Genomic DNA, 13,762 nt, shown 5'->3' with positions numbered 1-13,762 from the left:
CCCCCCCCAAAAAAAAAAACAACAACAAACAAAGCCGTCATGTATGGGCTTTAAATAATAAAGGTTTATTTTAAAGTTTATCAGCCACTGTAGGCCTACCATAATTATGAATTTTATAAATATATACACACACACATACAGCCACTGCTCATTTGCGTCGAAAGGAGCCAGTTGAGGTGGTTCAGGCATCTGGTAAGGATGCCCTCTGGAGGTGTTGCAGGCACGTCCAGGTGGGAGGAGGAATCAGGGAGGACCCAGAACTAGGTGGAGGGATTATATCTCCAAGCTGGGGATCCCCTAGTTGGAGCTGGTTAATGTGGCTCAGGAAAGGAAAGTCTGGGGTCTCTTGCTGGAGCTGCTACCCGCCGCGACCTGATACCGGATAAGCGGACGAAGATGGATGGTACTTTTTTTTTTACAGTAGATATACTGTATATACAGTATATATACATCTATATTTAAAAAATGTAAAGCGCTTCGCTTACATTTCAATGAGAACATTTGACCTGTTTAAAATTATTTTAGACCTAGAACAGGTTTTTTTTCTATTTTTGTTATTGCCACTCTTCATTCTAACCCCAACCGGTCGTCAGACACCGCCTACCAAGAGCCTGGGTCTGACCGAGGTTTCTGCCTAAAAGGAAGTTTTTCCTCGCCACTGTCGCACTGTTGCTTGCTCTGGAGGAGACTACTAGAACTGTTGGGTTCTTGTAAATTCTGGAGTGTGGTCTATCTGTATAGTGTCTTGAGATAACTCTTGTTATGAATTGATACTATAAATAAAATTGAATTGAATTGAATAGAACACAATTCTTCAGCGGATTCAAGATTTTTTTTTTGTGGCCTAAAATTTCTATTTCTTACCTTGGCCTACCCGCATGTGAAGACCACATGAAGAAACAGTGCAGTATCAGACAGTAGCAAGAGCTGAAAAGATTTCTGTCTGTGGTGACAAGGTCCACCTCGCACAAACTTCCTTCTGTCATTATCTCTCTTTACTACAACACACACACACACACACACACACACACACACACACACACACACACACACACACACACACGCGCATACACATGCTGGAGATGCAACGGCAAGGACCAGTTCAATGGCTTGCTCAGCGACATGAACTTGTAGTGGCCATTGTAGCTTCCAAAACACCAGGCTTCCACAGCTGTGAATGTTTTTTTTAGCTTTAGGAGAAGGAATTTTATCCGTTAATCCTACCGACATAGACACTTATGCATTATGTAGTTGACTGCAGTGCTGTTTGGGTTGTTGCCATGTTCCGATTGTTTTTCATCTCAGCTCCACTGACACAAAATAGAACTGCCACTTCAAAAATGTTTCATATCTTGTCTTAAATATCATGTTTTCAAAAGTATCACAATTATCAAATTTGATCTGACATACATTTCGAGTAGGCAAGCAGGCACATCTGGACACAAACGAGCAGGCATATTTTACAGAGGCTGAGCCCGGGACAGGCCCGGCCCAATTTAACCACTACTTGTTAGATAATGTTTCATTAGAGAGTTACAGCGTTTGTCGCTGTGTACTAGTAGTGGAAAATGATAATAAACAGTGAGCGGCGTGTCGGAAATGCAATGCGTCGTGACGTACATCCCCTTCAAGGCCAGGCTATGTTTGAAGTCCCTCTAGTGGACATAATGTGTAACCACAACCACATGCTTCCAGTGGCATGGCAATGAATAAACATAAGTAACAGGCTGCATTTGAGCATTCAATATTAGACTACTAATTGAATATATAAAAAAAAAAAATTAAATCGTACTATAGAGGAAGACTGACAGCCCTAGTGTACATTATCTGTTACACACCAGCATGTTACCATTGGCACAGAGAGCATGCTCCAATTGCATTTAGCACAAAGTACCTGCCTGGTTCTGCCTCACAGAGCTTTTAGCATGGCTGTACACCCTTAGTCTGCTTTATATGACTGTAAAGCTCTGATACACCATCTTCATAATTGTTTCAAATACATTCTCACAGCTGGAAGGCTGCTGGCTTCAGCTGTTACTAGGCTACGGCTTCTACTAATAGCTAGAGAAATAAAGGAACCTTAATTCCATAGGCGTAGATGGATGTAGGGGGTATTTCCCCCCACCCCGAACATAGAAATCTTTGACTCAAAGAACACAAAAGGAAACCTTCTCACCGAAAAAAAGGAAAAATAACCATTCAGGGGGCTCAAAACATGCCAACTTTATTACAGTATTGAAGAAAAAGCTAATGAAAAAATGAATATAATAATCCCAAAATTTTCCAATCAAACACCTACCCAAGGTGTTTGATTGATTGACTTGAATTTTGGGATTCAAATATTCATTTCAATATCCATATTGTCATGTATTAGGATTCAGCCCTACTTCTTACCAGTAAATATATGTTTTCCAACGATTTCAGACACAGGAAGAGTTTGACGCTCAAAAGGTTTTTGGGGGAGGACCCCCAGACCCCTGGTTATAATGGGCTAATGTGTAATGTTGAAATAAAACCTACTGTACAACCTTGCTTAATTCCTTTACTGACAAAGATAAGTTTGACATGTTTACTTCCCCAAAATATGTATAAACAGTAGTTATGTGTTGTTGTCTGGCAAGTGGCTCTGTTAAAAGTGGGTCACCAGTAATTCATTGTAACAGACATATGGCCTGTCAAAGACAATCTCTTAGATAAGACATAGATTTCTGTGTTTTAGTCTGAGTTGTTTTTTACGTGCATTGTGCTGTACCTGAGAATCCTGCTCCAAACACAATGTTGCGGTAGACGGGGTGGCAGTCCAGCACAAAATGATGGTCAGGCGTTAGCTGCAAAAACAACAAAAAATCAAGAGATAAAAAACAACAAAAACAAATCCAACCGTGTTCAGAAAGCGCAACATTTGTTTAAATGCCTTTTCGGTAATATGTGATAAAGCTGCACAAGAGTAACGTGACAAGCTCACTGACCTGGCTGTCACTCACACACACCGGCCACGGAGCAGGCAGATGTGAGGGAGAGCAGCGACCGACAGGGCAGACAGATACTTTTCTCTCTTCAACAGTCTTGTATATTAATTTCAACATGTATAAACAGTTTTTATTATAACAGTTCATAATTAGTGTTGTATTTCACAAAAATAAAGATGTAAGAAATGAAGTTTTAGTTTCTTAAATTTTCCGCATCTTACAAAGTAAACAAATTAAAAATGCAAAGCTCAAGTAGCTCAAGTAGTCGTTTTCATTTGAAATAGTGATGTGAGTTCTTTTTTTTGCCCAGTGCTTTGAGAGCTTGTTCAAGGCTCAGCGTGGCCTAGCATACTGCAGAAGAAAACTGTTTAGCTGTTTTATACTGCATCCTACCAATGGACGCAGTATGCAGTAGGTACTACACGCCCCCCCCCCCCCACACACACACACACACACGCCCTTCTATTCTCTTAAATAGATCTACACACACACACACACATTACGGTAAAAAGCTACGCGTGGAGCGTCTGTAGAACCAGAAATTTGGCTTTAGAAGCGCAGACCTTAGACGGACTCTCACAGACATGCTGTTTAGCCCAATGTTCTTGTCTAATAAAAACACTGCAGATTGTGGACGTTTAGTCAAGAGCGCTGTAGCCGTCCTTCTCCTGCCCCATCATTCCACTGTATGGAGACATGACTACTAAACTGAGCAAGTGTAGATTGTCCTCAAAACAGATTTGACAAGGAAAGACATGCTCCCTCTCTACTCCTGTCAAAGTCTTTGTGGAAAATGTGTTGTAGGAGGAAAGAGTCCATCTTAGAATACATAACACCCTGACAAAAGGCAACATTTTACCAAAACATTAGAAAGACATGTAATTTAACTGTCTGTCATCAGTGGTAATGGAACAAAACACTTGCTGTGACGTGAGAAAAGAGCGTGACTGTCAGGATATTCAGGGGAACTGGACAAGGTCACAGAAATGTTTTTCCTTTAGCTTCGGTTTGTGATCATCGCGGGGAAAGCTGTCTCGCTGTGTTGCCGGAGGGCAGAGACAACACACACACACACACACCAGAATCTATCACCTGAGAATGGCATTCGAGTAATATTTAGCAAAACACTGACTACAATCAGACAGCAAGGTGTACACTTCATATTAACAGTTTAAAGTGTATTAATAAACTTAACTGCACAACTATGTTTTATTAATCAATGTCCCTTTCATTTAAGCCATTGCCTAATCTATTGTGTTGATACAAAGCTACTTAGCTCCACACCACTCTCTCTGTATGTCTCCGTATGGCTCAGAAGATTGTGGCGTCCGGTGACTTTCAAACGTCGTTATCGTCACTCAAGTGATAATAACAACCTCTTCTGAAGAGTCCATCATGTTATTTTAATCCTCCTTGTCCTCCTTGGCTACTGACAGCTGTGTGGAGGAGGGGTGGGGGTGTTGCGCGATCACCGAAGGCTTGTGTCATGTGGATGCGCGTACATTGTTGTTGTCATTACCTAGAATTCCTCATGGGGGAGACAGAAACTACTCACTATGGCTTTGACTGTTTTGTTGATGATGCAGTCCTGTTACTGGCTGCTGACATCCATTCATACATTCCAAGAAGACTGTGTTGAACCTAACCAGCAACACACTGATTATTTAGTTATTCTTAGTCTCAGCAGTAATGGGGTTAAAGCCTTACAGACTCAAAAGGGATTTTTGCACATTAAATGTTACGGCAATCTGGTCATTATGCACAACAGGTAAAGGTTAAGGGGCGACTAAAATTCCCCTCAGGGGACCATTGATATCCACAGCAAATTTCAAGAGTTTTTTTAGGGCTTTCAGTCTAAATATTTAGGTGTGATTAATCCGATGATTGTCCATAGTCAACTTGCGATAAATTGCATATTAATCAAACATTTTTTGTCTGTTCTTAATCTACAAAAGTAACACTTAAAGTATCTTACAAGGCCTCTGAACAGCCACACAGGTGTTATCAGTTATTCCGGCTGATTAGGCTCTGGTTAAAGGTTGGCCGGCGCTGTGATGGGAACATATTACATGAAAAGAATTCTTTCTACCAGTAAGAATATTTAAGCTGTCATTTGTCCCCCCTCACAGGTTAAACAATGCTAACAGGAGACTCAGGAAGATGTCAATCAATCAGTGTAGACACCCCCACACAGCCCGGGGAAGAAGTCCAAACTGCCTTAATACTTGATAACACCTGTATGGGTGTTCAGGGCCTTTACAGTCTCTATCCACTACAATGCACTTAAAGAAGAGTCACTACTTTTAAAGAACAACCTGGAGAAGAGTTTCATTCAACATCAATTATGACTGGTGTGTTAACTGCATGCCAAATTTATCAGCCCACAGAAGGCCATAATATCGGTTGCTGACAAGCATTAAAGAGCATTTTTTCTTAAACTGAGTCTGACCATACACTGTATATAAAGACACATAAAAACACACCAGGGCTACAGTCACTACTAGCTTACTTCATGCAGAACAGCATCACCGATCTGTTTGTACTTAATCATCTCGGACTAACTAATTAAAAACACCGGATCTGCACCACGTTACCGTGGCGATCACTACCATCCCTGTTTGTAGCCGGAAGGCTAACAACGTGATCTTCCAGACCTCCAGACCCTCCTCAAATTCTCAATTATAGTTTCCTTTTAATATGCTGCTGGTAATAGGGTGAAGCTATTCTTTTTGTTGTGGCTGTAACAACAATTATCACAATTGCCGAACTAAAGAACTGGATAGAGGATTGAGTAGAAAAGGGGTACAAATGTAATTTATATATGTTCTGAGTCCTTTTTTAAGGTAAAATAAAAAAAATAAAACAGGGCAAAGCAAAAGAAGTAACAATACAAAACGGTGGCAGAAATACCACCAGGCTGGCCACGATCCTTCCCACTATCCCAACCCCCTACCCACCCATCTAACTCCTTCCCATGTATCACCACCCTGCCTCACATAGACCATCATTCTAACACCATTACAACTGTCATAGTGTGCTAGGATGCAGATTGTTCTACTGGGTTTGCGGTTTTCAGGTATTATATGAGTATTTATATGAGGTTTCCATTTTTATTAAATAAGTTGAGCCTGTCTTACAGCGTGAACCTTATTCTTTCTAAATGAAGAGTATCAGTTAAATCGTCCAACCACATCTTAGAGGTAGGCACAGCTGTGCTCTTCCACAAGATAGGGAGTAATCTCTCTCGCAATTATAAGACAATATGAGAGAAAGCACTGTTGTGCCACAGTCAGTTACCTGAGGGTCTCCAATATTCCAAGAATGATGAACAGGGGCTCAAATTTGATTGAAATATTTATGACCTCAGACATAATGCTACATATATAAATCCAAAACGGCTGGATCCTTGGGCATAAAGCAAAACTCTGGGGAAGTGTTGCTACGGAAAAGTGGCATTTATCACACATAGGTGACACCTCTGGGTATATGGTATGTAGTTTTTCCTTCCAGTAATAAAGCCTATGTATAATTTTAAATTGGATAAGACAATGTCTTGCGTTATCTGAACAACTGTGTATTTTTTCAAGACTTTCCTTCCATAAGTCATCTGGAATAAATTCACCAATACTTCCTCTGTAGTTGTGTGAACGAAGCAAAGACGCCTCCAACGATTAAGTCCCCAATACAATTGACACCCCTCTTACTCCATGTAGAGATGGCTCCATCCAGACTGAAAGGGGCAAATGTGGGGTTTCTAAAGGAATTGATTTAGATAGATAGATAGATAGATAGATAGATATATAGCCTTTATTATTAGACTCATGGTCCATAAAATACAACAGCAACAACAGAGAACATACAGATACACAAGACAGACACCAATTAAATAAGACAGCTATACCAGTAATCCCATAAGGGGGACTGGTATCGCAAAGCACTGAACCTCGGGTCAATCAGATGTGAAATGACAGAGTTACAAGAAGAATTCAAGCGACCGATACATTCATACATCAAATTCCTCAGTAAAGCGGAGAAAGTAATAACTCCTGCTTGACAAAACAATTCACTTGCACTACACCACCTGGATTTCCTAAGTAGAATGCGCAAACAGTCATTATAAGCGACCCGCAGCTTATTGTAGCTCGCCTTTTTAAACTTGACCCACAAGGGGGCAGTGTAAAACGCAGTACAATATGCTTTAAAGAGGTTTATCTTGACACTAACAGAACACTAATTTAATTTGTTTCCAGGTACAGATCATGCTAGATGTGATGGGATTGTTATTATACAGGGATTTTTTAATCACATCCGGAGCTAGTAGGACTGCGGCCATAGAATGCGGGTGGCAGTCTTCCTGCTCCAGTAGTAGCCAGTCAGACATTGGTATTGATGTGTCCAACCAAAAATTGGACGTCTTAATTGCTGAGGCCAAGTAATCTAGGAAAAAGTCCGGGAGTGCCAATCCCCCCTTTGGCTTCGGTCTACAGAGATGCTTTTTGCCAATCCCGTGAGCCCTTTGTCCCCACAGAAAAGGAACTATTAGAGAGTCTAGGTGTTTAAATAAAGATATTTTTTAGAAACATTGGGATGTTTTGAAAAAGATATAACAATTGCGAGAGGAAAATCCTCTGTAATTTTTATATGTATGTATGTACAATTTATATATGTATGTATGTGCAGTTTATATATGCATTATATGTAATTCATATATTTTATATTGTTGGAAATTTTTAGATAAGGTGCTTCTGTTCACAGACATACATTGTAATTATGTTGTGATTATTAGAAACGTTTAAAAATTAAGAGCAAACCCTGTTACCTTTGGAGTGTAAAAGGAGCAAGTGCAGGTGTGCTCCTTTCACACAAAACACTTTAGGGATTGTTGCAACCCAATAACAGCAACTTTTCAATGTAGTAGGTTTTTACAGAGACTGAAGATGTAAATTTAGCTAACCTCAGTTGATCTGTGTTGTATAAAGTGTTGCTCAGTGCTGTTTTGACACGTGTTGTGCATGTCTGTAAAGTTAAGGACCAAAAAGCAAGGGATTTCTGCCGCAGAATTGAAGAGATGACACTTTTGCCAACTTTCATCCATATACTGTATATTCTTCCTGTAACAAGGCAGCCATATGCAATGATGTAGTCACCAGCCTGATGCTTAACAGAAAGAGTAAAAACCCTGCTGTTCTAGAGCCAGTTCATGTTCCATACGACTTTTTATTTGTCCGTTAGATAAAAGTATCATTAAAGGTGCAATATGTAATTTATTTAGTGTATTAAATCCAAAAAAAACGTCTGCTCTATCTACATTGCCCATTATCAGCAGCCATTCATCCAACGTTCCAAAGGCACATTCTGTTTACTAATCTGATATCATTTTTAAAAAAAATGTCGAAAAACATTGGAGAACCTTTTTGCAATTATCTAAGCACATATCAGCTGATATTCTGTCTATAAGTGGTGCCCGGCCGATATATGGGTGGGCTGATATTAGAAATTTCCCAAACTATTGCTATCGGGATTTATAATGGCTGATAAAAAAAAAAAAATTCATTCATCAGAATAATTTATAATGACAAATAAATGATTCTGATGAATGAATATTTAAAAAATAAAATAAAAACGGATGATCAACAATGTTATGAATGTTTGCTTTGCATCGGAGGGTGCTCTACAACGTCCCTGTTAGCAACACTCACGTTTTAAACATTTTTTAAGGTTTATACATTGTTGTCTTTCTTTATAAGTAAACAATGGATAAATAGAGTCTTTAAACGCTTTAGATGTAAAGTTGTTCACTGTCAACGTGACGTCAAAAGGAATGGCAGTAAATGGGATACTAATGGCGGGTTATGGCTTGGTAGCATCAAAATGGCTTACCCCCTTGAGAAATATCCACATTGTTAATAAAAAAAATGACTCCATTTAAAAACCCACCTACACCAACCTACTGTACACATGATAAGTCGCAAAAACTGCATTGTGCCAGCAGTTCCATTGTTTATGTGGGGAGCGGTGCCGCCCAACAATGCACTGCCTTACTTCTAGCGTGGCACCAGGACTTAGCACTGCACTGATCCTTAGGACAGCACTAATGTTTAGGACAGCACTGATCAATACAATTCTATTTTATTTATGGTATAAAATCATAACATTAGTTATCTCGAGACACTTTACAGAGTAGGTCTAGAGCACACTCTATAATTTACACAGCCCCAACAATTCCAGTAATTCCCCCAAGAGCAAGCAACAAGTGCAACAGTGGCGAGGAAAAGACCCAGGCTCTTGGTAGGCGGTGCTGGTTGGGGGTGTGATGAACAGTGGCAATTATAGTAACAACAAAGATAATGGAACAATAACTAGAAATAGTAGTTGTAGTAGTTCATAGCACAGCATAGCACCGCAGGGTTTCACAGGATGCAGCATGGCACAGCAGAGCACCGCAGGGTACCACATGATGCAGCATGGTACAGCAGAGCAAAGCAGGACGTAGCAGGAAGCAGCAGGTCACCGCATAGCAGGAAGTGCAGCAGGACCACAGCAACAACTGCAAACATGATTTTGGTGCCACCCTAATCCAAGGCAGCAATGCTTTACTGATGACCTACACGATCCTTACTGGTCCTTAGGACAGCACGAATCCTTAGGACAGCACGGATCCTTAGGACAGTACTGATGCTTAGGACAACACTGATGCTCAGGACAGCACTGATCTTTAGGTCAGCACAGATCCTTAGGGCAGTACTGATGCTTAGTACAACACTGATGCTTAGGACAGCACTGATGCTTAGAACAGCACTGATCCTTAAATATATTTTTACAAGATTTTAATTCTTTACAAACACCAAAGCAAGTACTGTAAGTGCTGTGTGTGACTACTCTACTAAAATGATTTTGGAGAGGGAAATTAGGTAGTTAAATGCACTAGTTGACTCACTCATCATAGTGTTCATATAATACTAATAATACAGGTTACTGTGAATGATATTAATAATGCGTGCATGATGCTTCCTCTAAATTTCAGCTTGTGTTCAACTAGCGGGGCCTGCTTAGGTTTTTCGATAAACTGATCAACATCGATTGTGGTTGGCTGTGCATGCAGATCTGCGGGCAGACTAGCAACAAACTGTGTATCTAAGAACAATTAAATCAGTGTAAATTACGTTATATCAGACACAGACTTCTGTAGTAGATTAGTGTTACGTTTCCAGCATTGCGGTTCCGAACCGTAACGTTCGCCTTCTTTCTTCATGCTAACTACACTACCGGTCAAAAGTTTGGGGTCATTTAGAAATTTCCATTGCACTCCATTATAGATCAAATACCAACTGATATCAGTTGCATTGTTTTTTCAACCAAGGCAGCAGTTTTCAGATTACATTATGTGCTTACATAATTGCAAAAGGGTTTCTCGATGTTGTCTCAGTTTTTGTGGTTCATCAACGTACCAGCCCAAAAACTTAAAAGGGTCCTTGCTTAAAACGTCACATTTTAAACATTCTTAACATTCACTAGTAGCCTAATCCAGAGTTAATAAACTAGGCATGATGAAGGCGCATAATGGACGCAAGCAGACCCGCCCATGTCACCTTGCACGACCCCATTTCCCATTCTGCTGCCAAGCGAGAAAAAAAACCATGTTGAAGTGCAGCGAGTTAACATTACAGCCAGTCAAAATGCAGGAGACCCATCGACAGAACTTGTTTACCATTGCACCATTGTCCTAGCAGCTGCGGTTGAATTTCAGCCTGCATGTACACTTAACAGAGCAGTTTAAGGTTGGTTATATTCTAGAATGCAATAAATTAGCAGACTGTCGAGTCATCATTTCTGCTCTCTGCCTGCTTGAAAAATTGTCAAGTTTCCAATTCACTGTAGATAAAAGTTATTGTTAACCGGGAAATCCAGAGTTCTTGTGAGAGCATAATTTGAATTTGCTCAGTGAGTTCACCGGCATCGAGTAATGCTGCTCATTATCTACTGTATGCCCTTGTAGCCGAGCTGCACCAATCACATTGGTGTATCTGATATGGGCGGGCCAGAGGCGAGCTGAACAGATGACAACAGTTTAATCTACCAGTTAGCTCCGCTGGTAGCTAAGCGTATGGGGCTCCGTATACGTCACCTTGTGTGTTGTTGTGATTGGTCGTAGTGTTATCCAATTGCCTGCAGTGAGATTTTCAAATGCATACATGGTGCTGCACCTCGAGATGGGAGACTGTCAGTACTCAATGCCAGAGCCTTAATTTCTTCGGATTTGGGTCTGGACTTCCAGGCTAATTTATTGTTACATTGTGTTTCTTAATAAATGTTTTAAATTTGACAATGTAGTCATACATTGCGATAAAAGGTCAGATATTATATTGCATAAAAGTCTAGCCTAAAAATTGCACAACAACCTTTGCTTTAAAAATATAAATGTGAAAAATTGAGAATCCAATCAAACCGTGACCTTAGAATCAAAAATAATATGGAGAATCGTGAAATCCATAATTATAACATTGCATTATTGGATTTGCTTTATCTTTTCAGCGAACATAAAATCCTGACTACTGTAGCTTTATTACCCATGGAGAAGCATGTGCATCACTGTGTCAGCTGCCGCCTACGGTTCTTTTCTACACACGGGAGAGCCTCAATTTCCTTAACAAACCCTGTTGGACTAATGTTACGTCACATACAGACGCTGTCCACATGGCTACATGTCTTAAAGGGGAAGGCTCGGCTGGTAACAATCATGTAAAAGGAGAATGGTGAAAGTTTACTTTTATATCAAGCAGCAGAAAAGTTTTAAAATCAACATCGTAACGTCCTGCGATGTGACTGTCGCGAATGTGCACGTTGTGATGAGAACAATGAAAAAAAATGTTGTGCAGCCCTAATAAGAACTCAAGCCGATATTTAAAAAGTTATGCACAAGTTACTTTCCTTTCTACCTAATTCATTTATGTGCAGTAATTGGTAAAATAACTAGTAACTGTAACTAGTTACTAATTTTCAGCAACACTGGCGATGACCCGCAGATGTTTTTGCTGCTGTCTTGGTCAGGACCCTCTTGTTATCCTGAATTTCAATGGGAATATTACTGATAAAAGAAAAGGTTATAAAATAACTAAATAAAGATGTATTCAAATTATCTACCTTCTACAGCTTCAATCTCAACACTTCGAAAACAAAATCGTATTTTACCAGTCCTTTTTCTTAGATAATACAAAAAAGAAATAGATAGACTGTAAGCTAACAAAAGAGAGAGAGAGAGAGAAGACCAAAAACTAAAAGAAAATAATAATAATAAATAAATAATAAAAGGACTGCATTTATATTGCGCGTTAATATTCGACTACTCAAGGTTGTTACATATTACAGGCACCATTCACACACATTCATACACTGTGGCCTAGGCAGCCATTTAAGGTACCCTTCGGGGTTTGAACCCTAATAATAAAAATAATAATAATAATATTAATACTGACCGTATACATGCAGCTCTCCACCACAGCGGGTTCTGGGACTAGGCCAGGTAAACAGCGGGCAATGTAACGCTGGAGGATGTCAATATCAGACCGGTCAGTCTGTCTGTCCCTCTGGTCTGGGTCTGTCTCAGCACCCGCATGGTAGCATATCTGCACACAGAGTCAAAATTTAACCAATAGTATGTGTGTATGAAACACTAAAAGCTTGGCAACCCTGCACACTTGTGTTGTCTTGTGTTGTTCAAGGTTTTTGTTTTTTTTAAACATCATCATCATGGTCACTTCAACTTTCATAGTTTCTTTGACATTTTGTCGTTTTTTTAGCTTTTTCCATTGTTATAACCAGTAAACGGGGCGGCTGTGGCTCAGTGGTAGAGCGGTTGCCTACCAATCGGAAGGTTGGTGGTTCGATCCCCGCCCCTGCAGTCATTGTCGAAGTGTTCTTGGGCAAGACACTGAACCCAGAGTTGCCCCCGCTGCTGCGCATCGGAGTGTGAATGTGTGTGAATGTTTATCTGATGAGAAGGTGGCACCTTGTACGGCAGCCCCGGCCACAGTGTATGAATGTGTGTGAATGGTGAATGTTTCCTGTAGATGTAAAAGCGCTTTGAGCAGTTGTTAAGACTGGAAAAGCGCTATATAAATACAGCACATTTACATTTTAAACGTAATACAACTTTTACTCTGCCGCATGGCGTTGTTTTGTCATCGTTTACATCCTACGTTGCAAAACAGCAATACAACAGAGACCTTATTTATTGACTTAGACTTAGACTTAGCTTTATTAATCCCTTTGGGATGACTCCCGCAAGGAAATTAAAGTTGATTGATGTTGATTGATTTCAATATTGATCAATCCAACACCAAAGATTCTTTTGTACCCTAAAATAATGTTTCTAAAATCGTTTAAGTGGTTCATTAACTCGTTCGAATGAGACATAAGAATAATGGTAACAGTAAGGGACGATTCCTCTTCCAATCTGTAGGGGAACTGAAGAGAATAAGTGCTTTCGTGCCTACTGTAAAGGTGCTGATCGACAAGCAAGAAGCTAATGCTAATGCTAGGTCTTCAACATTAGCTAATTCTTGGTGGGTAACATAAGATTAGTACATGCTCAATTATTCTTAGTAGGATTGTTTTGAACATGCTTCACAACTCTGGGCTTAAAAAATTGTGCTTGTTGGATGCTTTTATATAGATCTTATTGTACCCCTAGTACTGTATCTGAAATCTATTTTATATAGACCTTAGTGGTCCTCTAATACTGTATCTGAAGTCTCTTTTATAAAGACCTTTGTGGTCCTCTAATACTGTATCTG

At 39.9% G+C, this 13,762-nt stretch overlaps 1 protein-coding gene across 2 annotated transcripts in view; it reads right to left on the bottom strand.

The window, feature by feature from the left end:
• Positions 1-13,762, bottom strand: part of pipox (pipecolic acid oxidase) — a 68,157-nt gene that overhangs the window by 18,442 nt on the left and 35,953 nt on the right. For both annotated transcript variants that reach the window (XM_034866685.1, XM_034866684.1), the window contains exons 6-7: positions 12,443-12,592; positions 2,753-2,828 (exon numbers count right to left, since the gene is read on the bottom strand). In XM_034866685.1, the coding sequence (XP_034722576.1) occupies positions 2,753-2,828; positions 12,443-12,592 (226 nt within the window). The remainder of the gene's footprint in view (positions 1-2,752; positions 2,829-12,442; positions 12,593-13,762) is intronic.

Source organism: Etheostoma cragini, chromosome 3 (genome assembly GCF_013103735.1).
Source record: "Etheostoma cragini isolate CJK2018 chromosome 3, CSU_Ecrag_1.0, whole genome shotgun sequence".
NCBI classification, from domain to species: Eukaryota; Metazoa; Chordata; class Actinopteri; order Perciformes; family Percidae; genus Etheostoma; species Etheostoma cragini.
Note: the sequence above shows the minus strand (reverse complement) of the source record. Positions and strands in the feature narration are given on the sequence as shown.